Below are 17,430 nucleotides of genomic sequence, written 5' to 3' on the forward strand. Positions count from 1 at the left end.
AAATGTGGTTAAGTAGACTTCTGGCTTTCAAATAACCTTTTAGATTACAAGTCTCACCCAAGGTCCCTTGGTGCGTAGAGCGTAACTATGGTTGAGTAGCCTTCTGGCTTTCAAACAACCTTTACTTTAGAAATCTTACCCAAGGTCTCTTGGTGTGTAGAAGGTAACTGGTTGAGTTGCCTTCTGGCTTTCAACATATCTTTAGATCCAGTGGCACTCCCTACTGGACAATTCTACATAATGAAAAACCCAACGGAGGGTCTGATTCTTGTATACTGTCCACAACTTGAACAAAGTTTGGGCTGTGATCACACTTTTTTTTGTTGCTACAAGTTCTTTGTTTTGTTTTTTTGCTCTTTTCACCATTTTACTGAGCTGTTCAATTAATATACAAATGTATTTTTTTTCTTCAGGAACTTAAGCTTCTTCTGCACCGGTCAACCCTTCTCTTCTCTCAGGGAAAGATGTATGACTATGTGGATACTTTACTCACAATGCTTGCCATGCTTCTGAAGGTGAGAGTTTATTGGAGAAGGATTTCTAATATCATCCCTTCTTTTTTTATTAAGGAGAACACTGAAAGTATTGTGATTTTTTTTTAATTGATAACTATATATCAATTATTTTAGATTTTTTAGCAAGTGTAGTGATCAGGGAAGGCCAAAGTTAAATGCTCCTTGCATGTTTTTGTATATGGTGTCGTCATCACGTTGACTGTAAATACATGCTCACCAACATTTGTAGAGACCAACCATAGAAGGGTTAGAGTTGACCTGCAGGCTTTCAAAACTGCCCCAAATAACATTTTACAAAAAAAAAAAAAGAGCCAAGTAGTATATTACACAAATGTTCATGGTCCATGAAACATTGGTCATTGAACATATTTATGTGAGTAAAAACAGAAGTCTGTTTGTTTTAATCCAACTGTTTCTTAATTTTCCCATTCCCCACTGAAGTTTCTCTTTAACTCTTCCCCTGGAGTTCAGATTCAATACGTTATCTTGCTGCCAGTAGAAAATATATTGTCCAGTCTGTTTGTCTCTAACCCTTTAATATTTAAAAAATAGTTTGTGATCTTTGGCAGCAGAACTGCTCCTGGTGCAATTTTTGTGAAGGGTGACAACGCTCTTCCTGTGCTATGTGAACCATTGCAGTGTTCTCACCCTAGCATTGCCGTGCCAGCTATAGATGATGACATCAGTGGGCATGACTAAATATTTTTTCACCACTCTTTGACCACCTTGTAAATAGTAGATTGGTTGCTTGCAACGACCACCCCCCCCCACCCCCCCCCCCCCCCCCCTCATGGGAAATTTTGTTTTAGAAGGAGCTTTGTTCATATTAGCGAAATGAGTTTCAAGCCTTTCTGCAACCCAGCACAAACCACCCAAACCAACTAATACAACCCACCTAAACCAAGCAACGCAATCCATCCATCACAACCCACCCCAACTAACCAATAAAACTCACCCAACACAACTTACCAACCCAAACCAACTAACACAACTCACCCATCACACCCCACTCAAACCATCCAATGCAACTAACCACACAAACCAACCAGCGCAAATCACCTACCACCACCCACCTATGCAGCCAACCCACTACAACTGACACAAACCAACCTACTTAACTCACCCACCAAAACCAACCAACGCAATACACCCAAACCAACCAACGCAACTCGCCCATCAGACTCCACCCAAACAAACCAATTCAACTCACCCAACATAGACCTCCCAAACCAACAAACACAACTCACCCATCAGAACCCAAACCAACCAACCTAAACTCACCCACCACCGACCTCCCAAACCAACCAACACAACTCACCCATTAGAATCCACCCAAACCAACCAAAACAACTCACCTACCACGACCCAACAACACCAATCAATGCAACTCACACACTGCTACCTGACCACTTTCATCTCCAACATCTGGCACGCAAATCACCTACCGCAGCCAACCCACCACAACTGACACAAACCAATGCAACTCACCTACTACAACCCACCAAAACTAACCAATGCAACCCACTCACCCAAACCAACACAACTCACCAATCAGAACCCACCCAAACCAACCAACTAAACTCACCCACCACAGACCTCCCAAACCAACCAACACAGTGCAATCATCGAAATCCACACAAACCAACTAACCCAACTCACCTACCACACCCAACTCAAACCAACCAGTGCAATGCAACCCACCCACGCAAACCAACCAACACAACTCGCCCATCAGAACCGAACCGAACCAAACCAACCAACTAAACTCACCCACCACAGACCTCTCAAACCAACCAACATAACTCACCCATCAGAATCCACCCAAACAAACCAACCTAGCTCACTACCACAACCCACTCAAACCAACCAATGCAATCCACCCACCACTACCTGCCCACTTTTCTGTCCAACATCTGGCATGCAAATTGAATTTCCAACAGATTTGCTGCAGGATCGGGTGTAAATTAGGGTAAAATTTTACCTTCCTGTAATTTCTTCTTGTTTATGTTTTGTTCTAGATGGCAATGAATCGAGCCCAAGTATGTTTGATTTCAAGTTCAAAGTCTGGAGAAAGGCATTTGTATCTGATAAAAGTGTCAAGGGATAAAATCTCTGCAAGTGATGAACAGGAGATCGCAAATTCTGATGCAAAAGGTAAGGAAGTTGTACTTATTTTGGTGTTTACCCCTCTCAAATGCAAGTTGCTGATGGACTGGAACAATTTTATATTTCCACTATGGGCTGATTGATTAGAGCAGAACTCCAGCCTTCACTTCAGTCTTGCACAGTTGTACAGGCTCCTACCCTGGACTGAAATGGCTTAGTCTGAGCCAACCTCTGTCTGACCGCCTTATGTAATGCCCACATGTGATGCTTATCCTCTATGATGGAAAGACCTAAAATCCAATGAATGAAAAGGGTAGGCCAGGCACACTTAAGCTGGAGAAGAAGACAGTAGATGATGGTGGAAATAAGATGACCTCTATCTAACTTGCTGCAGATTCTAATACACATTGTGAGAAGCTTTAATTGCCATCATGTGCAGATCAAAGGCACCTCAGTGGTTTTTCCTACCATCTCATGCAGATCAAAGGTCCTTCAGTAGTTCCTTCCACTATCATATGCAGATCAAAGGTCCCTCAGTAGTTCCTTCCACCATTACATGCAGATCAAGGATCCCTCAGTAGTTCCTTCCACCATTACATGCATACCAAAGGTCCCTCAGTGGTTCCTTCTACCCTTACATGCAGATCAAAGGTCCCTCAGTAGTTCCTTCCACCATCATATGCAGATCAAAGGTCCCTCAGTGGTTCCTCTCACTTATCCCTATGTATCTGCAGTGTCCTGTGGTGACGTGAAGGTCAGCAGGAGGAACCACTGAGTGCAGAAGAAGAACAGGAGATCAAAACTTTGTGACATGATGCGTGTTAGGGAGGTGACCTCTTTCCAGTAGAGCAGCTTTCAGCAACATGGGCAGCAGGAGAGGTAAGTATTTACTTCTTTGCCTTAATGAATGTTAACTTCAGCTCAGTGACAGGGTCACTTCAATTGCATTTGTTACTAAGTGGCAGTTGTTTATGTAGGATTCCCAGAAATAATGTCTTTTCTGCCTTTCCCCTACAGCAATCTTCACTGTACTGACCAGCGTGCTCAACAAGGACGACTGGTGGAATCTTCTTCTAAAAGCCATTTACGCCCTCTGTGACCTCAACCGGTATAAAGAAGGGGAGCTGCTTGTAGATTCCTCCCTGGAGTATTATTCCTTTTATGATGACCGACTCAAAAGGAAAGAGCTGGAATATTTCGGTCTCTCCACCGCTATTCTTGACAAAAATTTCCGAAAGGCATATAACTATATAAGGTACATTATGAATCTGATTGCACACCACAAGATTAGGAATCATCTTTTATTTTTAGTGGTGCACCGTAATTAAAAATTCCGGTGCTGAAACCGATTTTGCATTTCAGTCAATGGGAGGAGATTTTGCATTGCAGTCAATGGATGTGGGCAGTGCGGGATGGAAGGAGGCGCTCAGCTGAGTGCCCTGTGCCCAGGCTGTGTGCAGTGCATGATGGGAGGAGGAGGTCAGCTGAGTACCCTGGGAGCTGCTTGTAGATTCCTCCCTGGAGTATTATAATGACCGACTCAAAAGGAAAGAACTGGAATATTTTTGTCTCCTCCCATCCCACACTGCAGAGAGCCTGGGCACAGGGCACTCAGCTGAGCACCTCCTCCCATCCCGCACTGCACACTGCCTGGGCACAGGGCACTCAGCAGAACTCCTCCTCCCATCCTTCACTGCACACTGCCTGGGCACAGGGCACTTCGCAGAACTCCTCCTCCCATCCTGTACTGCACACTGCCAGAGCACAGGGCACTCAGCTGAGCTCCTCCTCCCATCTTGCACTGCACACACACCAGGCACAGGGCACTCAGCAGAGCTCCTCCTCCCATCCCACACTGCCCATGGCTTGGGCACATGACACTCAACTGACCTCCTCCTCCCATCCCCCACTGCACACAGCCCAGGCACAGGGCACTCAACGGATCTCCTCCTCCCATTCTACACTGCATACAGCCTAGGCACAGGGCACTCAGCTGAGCTCCTCCTTCCATCCTGCACTGCACACAGCCCGAGCACAGGGCACTCAGCACAGGGCCTGTGCCCAGGCTCTCTGCAGTGCGGGATAGGAGGAGATCAGTGCTGAGCAGTACTCTGTGCCTAGGCAGTGCGCAGTTCAGTATGGGAGGAGGAGCTCTGCTGAATGCCCTGTGCCTAGGCTGTGTGCAGTGCATGATGGGAGGCGGAGGTCAGCTGAGTGCCCTGTGCCCAGGCTGTGCGCAGTACGGGTGGAACGAGGAGCTCAGCTGAGTGCCCTGTGCCCAGGCTATAGGCGGTGTGGGGTGGAAGGAGGAGCTCAGCTGAGTACCCTGTGCCCAGGCTGTGTGCAGTTCAGGGTGGAAGGAGGAGCTCTGCTGAGTGCCCTGTGCCCAGGCTGTGTGCAGTACAGGGTGGAAGGAGGAGCTCAGCTGAGTGCCCTGTGCCCAGGCTGTGTGCAGTGCAGGATGGGAGGAGGAGCTCAGCTGAGTCCTCTGTGCCCAGGCTATGGGCAGTGCAGGGTGGAACGAGGAGCTCAGCTGAGTCCCCTGTGTGAATGATGGGACGAGGAGCTCAGCTGAGTGCAGGCTGTGTACAGTGCGGGATAGGAGGGGAAGCTCTGCTGAGTGCTCTGTGCCCAGGCTGTGTGCAGTGCAGGATAGGAGGGGAAGCTCTGCTGAGTGCCATGTGCCCAGGCCATGTGCAGTGCTGGTTAGGAGGGCCCTGTGCCCAGGCTGTGGGTGGGTGGGAAGGAGTTAATGAACCATGTTTCTGGAATTTCACCATGTGGCCAATCTAAAGAGCTCAGAATGTTGTGCAGGTCACTTCATATAAACGCACTGTTATTAACATTCTCCGATGTCTCTGTTGAGGTTCCAGGAGATTCCCAGAACTGGGGATGATTCAGATAATGGGGACAGCTCAGTGCTTTGTGCAGACAAACATTCTGCCGCTGAACCCCATTATGACCCACACAGGGAAAAAAAAGGAACATTTTATGTATCTAAAAGATGAATGTACAATCTAACACAATAAACATAATACAGGGCTTAATGCAACTTTTTGAATGTATTAAATGTCTATTTTATGTTGGTTCTACCTATTCCATCCTTCTAGGATTATGTATTTTCTTTTCCAGGTTGATGTTAATGGAGAATGTGAACAGGCCGCAGCTCTGGAATGTCTTCAATCAGGTGACCATGCATTCTCAGGATGTGCGGCACCATCGCTTCTGCCTGAGACTTATGCTGAAAAATCCCGACAATCTGGCCCTGTGCGTCCTGAGCGGTCACAACGCCTTTGTGTCTGGAAGCTTCAAACATGCGCTCGGTACATGTACAACTTTTATATTTGTATCAGTTGTTGATGTAGAGCGGCGTGCATGGAAGGAGCCATGTTTCTAAACCAAGGGGCTCTCCAATGTCTTCAATGAGGGCCACATCAGAGAATTTACAAATATTTACAGGCTAAAAAAGAAATTCAGTTTTTATAAAGGAATGAATATATAAACACACTTCAACAAAGTCCCCCCCAGCTTACATTAAGGTCCCCATCAAAGTCCCCATTAGATTCCTACCTTACATCAGGGTCCCAATCAGAGCCCCCCTTTGCATCAAAGTCTTATTACATCCATGTCTTTATGGACCTTGCTTTGTGCACAGGTCCAAACCATTTGGCGGAGGGGGGATTATGGTGTGGGGTTGTCCTTCAGGGGTTGGGCTTGGCCTCTTAGGTCCAGTGAATGGAACTCTTAAGGCGTCAGCATACCAAGACATTTTGAACAATTTCATGCTCCCAACTTTGTGGGGAACAGTTTGGGGATGGGCCTTTCCTGTTCCAACATGACTACGCACCAATGCACCCCAAACACGCTCATCCATGTCTTTATGGACCCTTGCTTTGTGCACTGGTCCAAATAATTTGGTAGAGGGGGAATTATTGTGTTGGGGTTTTTTTTTCAGGGGTTGGGCTTGGCCCCTTAGTTCCAGGGAAGAGAACTCTTAAGGCTTCAGCATACCAAGACATTTTGGACAATTTTATGCTACCAACTTTGTGGGAACTGTTTGAGGATGGCCCCTTCCTGTTCCAACAGGACTGCCCACTGTTGTGGAAATTTTATTATATGGACATTTTATTCTAGGATGTGTGTTTTATAGATTGTCATCTGTCTCCCTGTGTCTGATTTAACCAAGGAGCGCTCTAGCAGAGCGCACTTGGGTTGAATCGGGACCAGCGGTAAAACTGTCAGTATGAAAACCTTCTCATGGGCTTGGAGACGTGTTCTCAGTGTGTGTGGGCGTTTGCCGGTTTGAAAGTATCAAGCGCAATGCGCTAGGTTTCTTGCCTTCAAATGTCTATGCACATTAGAGAAGCGAAAGTCCACATAACGAGAGAAACATATTATTATATCTCTGTTGTAGCTACGCTATCCCTTTTGGATACATATCTGCTTTTATAAGAGGACATTGATATCTGCCTTGTTATTCTCATACCATATATTAACAACAGCAGTAGCAATGTTCCTGCAGATCTTCTCAAGCCTGTAAGAACAAGTAGAAAGATCTTTCTAGATACTGGTTTTATGGATCTTGCTTTGTGCACTGGTCCAAACCATTTGGGTGAGGGGGGATTATGGTGTTGGGTTGTCTTTCTGAGGTTGAGCTTGGCCCCTTAGGTCCAGTGATCTTACTACATACTGGTTACTCTGAGCAGTATAGAGTGGGCTCCATGCTGACCAAGATGATGGATGTGCATGCATGTGGCTGGGCAGGGGGCAGTGTACATACCTCAAGTGGGTGGGACATGTGCCCTCCCCTTCCCCCCTACTCCTGTGGATGCCCTCCCCTTTACTGTTGTCATTTTCTGTGTTATTTCCTGTGATGTCATTTTGCATGGAGGAAGCGATTGGCTGTTGGGGCCATGAAGTCCTGTTTGTCATTCCTTTTGTTGCTGATAAATAAAAACAAAGTGCCTGTGCTTGGTAGAGCAGACAGTTGAGCTGTGGAGCTAAGGATGTAAGAATGGTGGTCATGTCTGTCTTACTTGGGAAGATACGGGAAACAGGGTCGTACAAAGACGCATTATACCAAAAGGCTGAAAGTGACATGGACTACATGCAGCATATAGTGGAATTTTCACATCGGTAATGGCGAGCCAGCAAGGTCCATAAAGACATGATGACCGAATTTGGGGTGGAGGAACTTGACTGGCCTGCACAGGGTCCTGACTTCAACACGATAGAACACCTGTCAGAAACCATGTAATCAGGCTGAGTCAGAAGTACAGTTAAATCACACTTGTTTAATAATAAAAGTAAAAAGAACAAACATAGTCAAAACATAGCCAAAGTTCAGTAACCGGAACAGATAGTCAGGAATCAATGTAGTGGAACGGCAAGCAGGATCTGGATCCAGAAGGGATGTCAGCAAAGCAAGTCTTGAACAGGATTGCAGGAGATCGTTTTTGTGATGATGACCAAGGCGAAGGCAGAGATCCACTTGACTGGACGGCTTAAGAAGGCAGGACTGGTGAGCAGGATCATCAACAGCTGACTATCTGTGGAGATAGATGGGAGCTGGCAATTAGCCGACAGCTGAGCGGCCAGATCAGAGAAGGAAGTGGAAGTGGCAGCGTATAGTGGAATTTCCACGTCAGTAATGGCGAGCCAGCAAGGTCCATAAAGACATTGATGAGCGAGTTTGGGGGTGGAGGAACTTGACTGGCCTGCACAGAGTCCTGACCTCAACCTGATAGAACACCTGTCAGAAACCATGAAATCAGGCCAAGCCAGAAGTACACTTAAATCCCACAAATGCACTACTGGAAGAATAGTCAAACATTCCCATAGACACACTCCTAAACCTCGTAGACGGCCTTCTCAGAAGAGATGAGGCTGTTATAGCTGCGAAGGGTGGGCCAACTCAATATTGAACCCTACGGACTAAGATTGGGATGCCATTAAAGTTCATGTGCGTGTAAAGGCAGGTGTCCCAATACTTTTGGTAATATTGTGTATGTGTGTGCGTGTGTGTAATATTATATATATCTAGAACTTTTTTTCCTAATTGTTTTAAATAAAAAATTTGACATGCATTTTTTTATTTTATTATAATTCTTGCAGCTCAGTACGTTCAAGCCTTCCGGATAAAATCAGATGATCCGATGCATTCTCTCTGCATCGGATTGACTTTCATTCATATGGCATCCCAAAAGTTTGTGTTGAAAAGACACGCTCTCCTTGTACAGGTATTTTTTTTTTCTTTTTTTTTTATAAAATCGCTTGGCAGTAGCTGGGATATAATTTTAAGAGCAACCATAATTTCAAAAACACAACATCTCCTTTACTATATCTGGGAATACTGAGTGACTTTGCAGATCATTTTTTTGCTGACTTTTCTCTCTCTGTGCTGTGAAGTCTGCTAGGAGAGAACCGGGTCAGTGAAAATATTGGATTATTCTCATGAGTTTTATTATTTTAATTTTTTTTTTTCATTTTTTTACTATTGTAATTGAGAATTGTACAAAAACAGCAGCAGTTGAGAAGAACAAATGGGAGATATTCAACAAATGTTGGAAACCAGCTTAGCAGGACTTAGGGAGGGGGGACACTCAATATAAGGGACTTATCAGGGAAATGTGAGTGATTTTGGCTGGTGAGGCTCCTTAAAAAAAAAAAAAAAAAAAGAGAAAACCCCCAAAAACGTCTCCTGACGAATGTGGGTGGTGGGAGGAGGAGGAGGGGAAGGGATGGAAATTTGAGCCAGTGGAGATTAAGAAAAGAAGTATGAGGGGGAAAGGAGAAATTGAGGATTAGAAAGTGAGACATGATGTGTGGGGCCCAGCCTGAAGGGAGTAAAGAAATTACATAGCGTTTTCTGGTAGGTAGGAGGAGGAATAGTGCCCCATCATTGGTATCAGTGGGAGGAATAGTGCCCCATCATTGGTATCAGTGGGAGGAATAGTGCCCCATCATTGGTATCAGTGGGAGGAATAGTGCACCATCATTGGTGTCAGTGGAAGGAATAGTGCACCATCATTGGTATCAGTGGGAGGAATAGTGCCCGTCATTGGTGTCAGTGGGAGGAATAGTGCCCTATCATTGGTATCAGTGGGGGTAACAGTGTCTCATCATTGGTATCAGTTGGAGGCATAGTGCCCCATCATTGATATCAGTGGGTGGAATATTACTTTCTATCAATGGGAGGGAACAATGCCACAAGGGCCAGATAAAGTCAAGCAACGTTTGGAGACCACTGTTATAGAGTAATATCTATTGTCATATGATAAGATGGAATACGTTGTGAAAATAGCATTTTACACATACATATATTTTTATTTTTTATTTTGCACTTAATAAAACATTTTTTCTTGGTTTATTTGGCTTTTAGGGCTTTTCCTTTTTGAATCGATATCTTGACTTGCGCGGCCCTTGCCAGGAAACCTATTATAATATTGGCCGTGCCCTACACCAGATGGGTCTGACGTACCTTGCTATTCATTACTACCAGCAGGCACTGGAGCTTCCACCACTTCAGCTAGAGGTAGGATGATGAATGTATGCGCTGCGATCACAGAAACTGATTATGAAGCCCTATTGAGGAAGGTTTCCCCAAATACATTTAAAGGAAATCTCTCTATGCTGTAAAAAAAATCCCACTGCAAATATATTGTGATTTATTTGTATACTAGTTTAGTTAAAGTGGTTGTAAACCCTTACAAACCACTTTTACCTACAGGTAAGCCTAGATTAAAGCGGGAGTCCGCCGGGACTCCGCGTTTTTTTATTTTTTTTAAAAGTCAGCAGCTACAAATACTGCAGCTGCTGACTTTTAAAATGGTGACACTTACCTGTCCAGCGCGCCCGCGATGTCGGCACCCGAAGCCGATCTCTAGATCGACACTCGGGTGCTGCCGCCGCCATCTTGGGTATAGGAATCAGGAAATGGAGCCTTTCGGCTTCATTTCCCGGTTCCCTACTGCGCATGCACGAGCCGCGCGACGCAATCCGGACGGTCCCCGCTGCCTCTGGGAACTGTGTGTTTCCCAGCAGGCAGCGGGGCACTTGCGCAAAGGGGCGGGCAGTGGCGGAAAGGGGCGTAATCTACGCCCCTTTCCGCAGACAGCTATCCCGGAAGTGGGTGCAGTTACCTGGATTATCCAGGTAACTGCACCCCCCTCCCCCCTGAAAGGTGCCGATTGTGGCGCCGGAGGGGGGGGGGATTCTGATGAGCGGAGGTCCATTTTAGGGTGGACCTCCGCTTTAAGGCTTAATTGTAGGTCCAAGAAATATCTCCTAAACCTACAAGGTTTAGGAGATATTTAGTAAAAGACAGTGACAGCTGTCTACGGTGCATGCGCCGTAGACAGTGGCACGCAGGCGCACTATCGCCGTTAGCAGCATGCCGCTGCTAACGGTGATATTACCGTTAGTGGTGGCTCCCGTGCGCATGCGCGGGAGTGACGTCATCACTGCTCCAGTGCTGTGAGTGGCCGGAGCAGCAACACCCGGAAGAAGATGAACACTCCGGACTACAGAGGGCAGCTGGCTCCTGTGTCAGGTAAGTGACACATAATGGGCTACTATGCGATGCATAATAGCCCATTATGCTTTACCTTTGTAGGGAGACAAAGGGGGAGTAAACCCATCAGGGTTTACTTCCTCTTTAACCACTTGCTTACTGGGCACTTAAACACCCTTCTGCCCAGACCAATTTTCAGCTTTCGGTGCTCTCACACTTTGAATGACAATTACTCAGTCATGCAACACTGTACCCAAATTAATTTTTTGTCCTTTTTTTCTCACAATAGAGCTTTCTTTTGGTGGTATTTGATCACCTCTGGGGTTTTTATTTTTTGCGCTATAAATGAAAAAAGACCGAAAATTTTGAAAAAAAACGCATATTTCGTCGTTTCTGTGACAGAATTATGCAAATTATTAATTTTTCTTCATAAATTTTGGCCACAATTTATACTGCTACATGTCTTTGGTAAAAATAACCCAAATTAGTGGATATTATTTGGTCTTTGTGAAAGTTAGAGAGTCTACAAGCTGTGGTGCGAATCGCACAAAATTGATCACATCTGATGTACTGGTGGCCTATCTCGCTTCTTGTGACCTGAACAAGCCAGGAAAGTACAAATACCCCCCAAATGACCCCTTTTTGGAAAGTAGACATTCCAAGGTATTTAGTAAGAGGCATAGTGAGCTTTTTGATGTTGTCATATTTTTCCCACAATTCTTTGCAAAATTAAGATTTTTCATTTTTTTTTTCTCCACAAAATTTTCATTGTAATAGGTTATTTCTCTCACATGGCATGTGTATACCACAAATGACACCCCCCAAAAAATTCTGCTACTCCTCCTGAGTATTACAATACCACATGTGTGGGACTTTTTCACAGCCTGGCCACATAGAGAGGCCCAAAATGCAGGTAGCGCCATCATGTGTTCTAGGAACATAAATTACACATCTAACTTGTTGACTATTTATTACACTCTTGAAGCACCAGGACAATGACACGTGACACTGATGACAGATGGCACTGATACGTGGCAATGATGACACGTGGCACTGATGACAGATGGCACTAATATGTGGCACTGATGACAGATGGCACTAATATGTGGCACTGATGACACGTGGCACTTATACGTGGCACTGAAGACACGTGGCACTAATACGTGGCACTGATGACAGATGGCACTAATATGTGGCACTAATACATGGCACCGATGACGCGTGACACTGATGACAGATGGCACTGATAAGTGGCATTGATGACACGTGACACTGACAACAGATGGCACGTGACACTGACAGGTGGCACTGATGACAAATGGCACTGATACGTGGCACTGATGACAGATGGCACTAATACGTGGCACTGATGACAGATGGCACTATGTGGCACTGATGACACGTGGCACTGATGACAGATGGCACTTATACATGGCACTGATGACAGATGGCACTGGTGACAAATGGCACTGACAACAGGTGGCACTGGGGGCAGGTGGCACTGGGGGCAGGTAGCACTGGGGGCAGGTAGCACTGGGGGCAGGTAGCACTGGGGCAGGATGGCACTGCTGGGGGAGGATGGATGGCACTGCTGGGGGAGGATGGCACTTTTTTTTTTACTTTTTTTTATTTTTTTTTTCAAAGCGAAGCAGAACGGCTACCGCTGCAGCCGTTCATCTCTCCCCTCTCACACTCTGTGTGAGGAGGGAGAGCGGCGCTGAGAGATGATCTCATATGTTTACATATGAGATCATCTCCCATTGGACACGCCGATCACGCTGTAAACAGCCGCTGTGATTGGCCGTTTACAGCGATCTATGTTTGCCTGTCCCCGGGGGACACGGCGAACACAGAACTTCCGCGATGCGCGCCCGCGGCGGCGCGCATTGCGGAAGTAAACAATAGGACGTCCAGGGACGGCCTTAGCGAACAAACGCGCCCGCTCTACGGCCATCATTCGGCTATATGGCGGGTGCGAGGTGGTTAACTATGGCTTTTTTATGTGTTTTTTTTTTTTTTTTCATTTTAATTGATGCTTAAAATGCTGATAATGATGTTGTTGCAAAGGTTTTCTGAAAACAAGTGCTTGTAGAGTTCCCTCCCTGGGGGTAACTGGATGGAAATCGTAATTTCCTGTCAGTCGTGCGACATTCAGTATTTGACGCTAGAGCAGTGTAAGTCCTCAGACAGATGGTCAGAAGAGACTGGAGGCCTGATCAGATGAAGACTAAGCGATCCTAAATGTTCCAGTTTGCAGACAGGTAGACGGGGCAAAGACTGGGGGTAGCAGAGTTAACAGGCTGAAGATCTGGGTCAGAACAGGCAAAACTGGAGTGCAAACACAGTCTAAACCATTCATAGTGATCCAAGGCTGGAGCATGCACAAGTCAGACCTCAGTCCAGGGCAATGAGCAAATAGACTACCTCTCAGACTGAATATCTAGCAGTCTGCTTAAATTCTCTTGATTAGAGCAGGTGTGCACAGCAGGGACCTAATATATAAATAGAAGATGGAATGGAAGAGATCTCTCTCTCTCTCTAATATAAATATATAATATATATATAGCGTGATCCAAAGCTTGAACGTGCAAAAGACAGACTTCAGTCCAGGGCAATGTGCAAATAAACTACCTCTGAGACTGAATATCTAGCAATCTGCTTAAACTCTCTTAATTAGAGCAGGTGTGCACAGCAGGGACCTGAGCTTGCAGTGCTGGGTAAGACCTGTAGATGGCAACGTCTCATGGTTTGTCAATACCAAATACCATTCCATGTAACCCATGCTTTTATGAACTCAACTTATATAGTAGTAGAGACTTTAACAAATTGCAAGGTTTACTTTGTAGCTTTCATTAAAGAGAACTTAGGCCTCAAACAGTGTTAATGCAATAGGTGAACACTTAAACTGTACTTTTGAATAGGGCTCAGGCCAAGTCGCAGCAGTGCCAACCACCACTGAAAAAAAAACCTGAGCTACCTGATTAAGTAAAAAGATCTTTTGCATACCAGTAGCTATATTTTCACCATTTGTTTTCTTAATTTATATATATATGTGTGTGTGTGTGTGTGTGTGTATATATATATATATATATATATATATATATATATATATATAATATATAATGTGATCCAAGGCTTGAACATGCAAAAGACAGACATCAGTCCAGGGCAATGAGCAAATAAACTACCTCTTAAGCCTCGTACACACAATTGGATTTTCCAACGAGAATTGTGTGATGACGAGCTGTTGGCAGAAAATCCGACCGTTTGTACGCTGTATCAGACACTTGTCGGATTTTCCATGGACAAATGTTGGATGGCAGCTTTAACAGTTTCTGCGGACAAATATCTGTTGTCGGATTTTCCGATCGTGTGTACACAAATCCGTCAGACAAACATCCAAAGTACAAACACACATGCTGGGAAGCAAGGGACGAGCCAGAAGCGGTTGGTCTTGTAAACTCGCGTTCGTAATGGAGAATGGCTTTTTTTTTTCTAGTGATATCAAGAATAATAAAATTATGCTTGTTATTTTTTTTTGGTGCAAGTTACCACAACACCATTATCTCGTAGTTTTAAGATCAAAGCTACAACTATGTTGCTGTTCCTTGTTAATTTTACATTGTATATTTTTAAATGTAACTGCCTACTCCCCAACTGTCATTTGAAGTAAAACACATAGCCAAGTATTATTCTCCAGAATTTTTTTATAGTGCATTAAAAAAATAAAACAAATAAAATTAGACATGCTATCTGCCAATAGAACTTAACCAAAAAGTGCATTCTATGCATCCAAAAATATAGAAATAATACCAAATCAAAGCATTATTACACCAAAAAATAAAATAAAAGCCTCATGCATGTGTCCTGCTTCTTAATATAGGGGGTCAACAGTGCCAAGAGTTGGTGAAAGCAGGGGTCCGTCATCAGGAGATAATTACAAAAATCATCCGGATTATTGTCCTGCAGCTTCCGCAGCAAAGGCATATGACATAATTGGTCACGATTAATAAAGCAACCAATTTTTGGTCCAAGAAATCCTCCTCCTCCTGTTCCTGGACTGGACTTTAGTCACAGCATTAACTCCAAGGCCAATAATAAACAACACTTTATCTCCTCTGATTCTGCAACATGGCTGGTTGACGAACGGTCATTCACAAACGAACTGAAAAGCGCAAAATGAAAAGCGCGAATCGACACTCGCCAAACTTCTACTAACACGAAATTAGAGACCGGCAGACATCGAGTCCCGCGGGCACGGTCATACTGTACGCGGCGTCCATGCACGCTAACCCCGCTGATTAAAGGGGACGTACAGGTACGCCCATTTGCCCACCGCTGCCATTGTGCCGACGTGTATGCAGCGGTTGGCAAGTTGTTAAAGCACTCAGTCTTTTTGGGTATGAATCTATCAGCATGGCACATCTTGACTTTGGCAATGTTTGCCTGCTCTTCTTTGCAAAAGCACTCCAAATCTGTCAGATTGCGAGGACATCTCCTGTGCACAGCCCTCTTCAGATAGCCCCACAGATTTTCAATGGGATTCAGGTCTGGGCTCTGGCTGGGTCATTCCAAAACTTTAATCTTCTCCTGGTGAATCCATTTCTTTGTGGATTTGTATGTACGCTTTGGGTCGTTGTCATTCTGAAAGATGACGTTTCTCTTCACGTTCATGCTTTCTAGCAGAAGTCTGAAGGTTTTGTCCCAGTATTGACTGGTATTTGGAACTGTTCATAATTCCCTCTACCTTGACTAAGGTCCCTGTTCCCGCTGAAGAAAAACAGCCCCAAAGCATGATGTTGCCACCACCATGCTTCAATGCGGTATGGTGTTTTTTTTTTGTTTTTTTTTGTTGATGTGCAGTGTTGTTTTTGTGCCAAACATATCTTTTAGAATTAGGGCCAAAAAGTTCAACCTTGGTTTCATCAGACCATAATATATTTTCCCACATGCTTTTGGGAGACTGCAGATGTGTTTTTGGAAAATTTAGCCGGGCTTGGATGTTTTTCTTGGTAAGTAAAGTTTTCCGTCTTGCCACTCAACCCCCATAGCCCAGACATATGAAGAATATGGGAGATTGTTGTCACATGTACCACACAGCCTTACAGTACAGTACTTGCCAGATATTCCTGCAGCTCCTTTAATATTGCTGTAGGCCTCTTGGCAGCCTCCCTGACCAGTTTTCTTCTCGTCTTTTCATCAATTTTGGAAGGACATCCAGTTCTTGATAATGTCACTGTTGTGCCATATTTTCTCCACTTGATGATGACTGACTTCACTGTGTTCCATGGTATATCTAATGCCTTGAAAATTCTTTTGTACCCTTCTCCTGACTGATACCTTTTAACAAGAAGATCCCTCGAGTGCTTTGGAAGCTCTCTGCGGACCATGGCTTTAGCTGTAGGAAGCAAAGAAAATATCAGGAAAGACCTACTGGAACAGCTGACCTTTATTTGGGATTAATCAGAGGCACTTTAAATTATGAACACAGCTCTGTTATAAGAGGGTGTGCACACATATGCAACAACATTATTCTAGTTTTAGTTATTGACTCCCTACTTCTGCTGGAAGTCTATTCCGAGCTTAGGCATTCCTGCTAGCTCTTAGCTCCATACACAATGAGACCAGATGTTCCTACAGCTTGGAGCTCAGCCAGATATTTAGTTTCTGTGTAAGTGGAAGCCATCCAGACAGAACTATGCATTGTCATCAAAAAATATCCTGGTCAATTATATATTATTATATTATATTATATTATATTCTGGCTTTTTTTTTTTTTTTTTAGGGGATTAATGATGACCAAGTGGACCTAAGGAGAGACATTGCCTTCAATCTTTCTCTCATTTACCAGAGCAGTGGCAACACAGAAATGGCCCGAAGGCTTTTGTATACTCATTGTATCATATAGCGTGTTTGTTTTTTATTGTTTCATTTATGGTATGTATAATAAATCTTTTTGTATATAAAAATGTCAAATGTGTGTTTTTTGAGTAATAGATATGCTAAAGTCGCTAGTGCATGCTTTTTATCGTCAGGGTCAATGAGATACTAACTAGTCATAAATTTTGACTGATGAAGCACTGCAATATCATTTTATTTATTTAATACAGTTACGTATATATCGCCGTAAATTTACGCAGCACTTTTACATATTTTTATTGTACATTCACATCAGTCCCTGCCCTCAAGGGGCTTACAATCTAAGGCCCCGTAACTCACATTCATACATACACATACTAGGGCCAGTTTGCCAATTAACCTACAAGCATGTCTCTGGAGTACCCGGAGAAAAAACCC

General features: G+C 44.4%; 1 protein-coding gene across 4 annotated transcripts in view; it reads left to right on the plus strand.

Moving 5' to 3' along the window:
* The window catches only part of GTF3C3 (general transcription factor IIIC subunit 3), an 83,389-nt gene extending 66,287 nt beyond the window's left edge, over positions 1 to 17,102 (plus strand). For 3 of the 4 annotated variants that reach the window (XM_077467364.1, XM_077467365.1, XM_077467366.1), the window contains exons 13-19: positions 414 to 515; positions 2,534 to 2,669; positions 3,639 to 3,876; positions 5,754 to 5,944; positions 8,736 to 8,860; positions 10,003 to 10,155; positions 16,919 to 17,102. In XM_077467364.1, the coding sequence (XP_077323490.1) occupies positions 414 to 515; positions 2,534 to 2,669; positions 3,639 to 3,876; positions 5,754 to 5,944; positions 8,736 to 8,860; positions 10,003 to 10,155; positions 16,919 to 17,041 (1,068 nt within the window). In that variant the 3' untranslated portion in view covers positions 17,042 to 17,102. The remainder of the gene's footprint in view (positions 1 to 413; positions 516 to 2,533; positions 2,670 to 3,638; positions 3,877 to 5,753; positions 5,945 to 8,735; positions 8,861 to 10,002; positions 10,156 to 16,918) is intronic. The other variant, XM_077467367.1, reaches the window with a different exon arrangement.
* The last annotated feature ends 328 nt before the right edge of the window (positions 17,103 to 17,430 follow it).

Source organism: Lithobates pipiens, unplaced genomic scaffold (genome assembly GCF_037356315.1).
Source record: "Lithobates pipiens isolate NorthernLeopardFrog02 unplaced genomic scaffold, aLitPip1_a1.2 Scaffold_1, whole genome shotgun sequence".
NCBI lineage: Eukaryota > Metazoa > Chordata > Amphibia > Anura > Ranidae > Lithobates > Lithobates pipiens.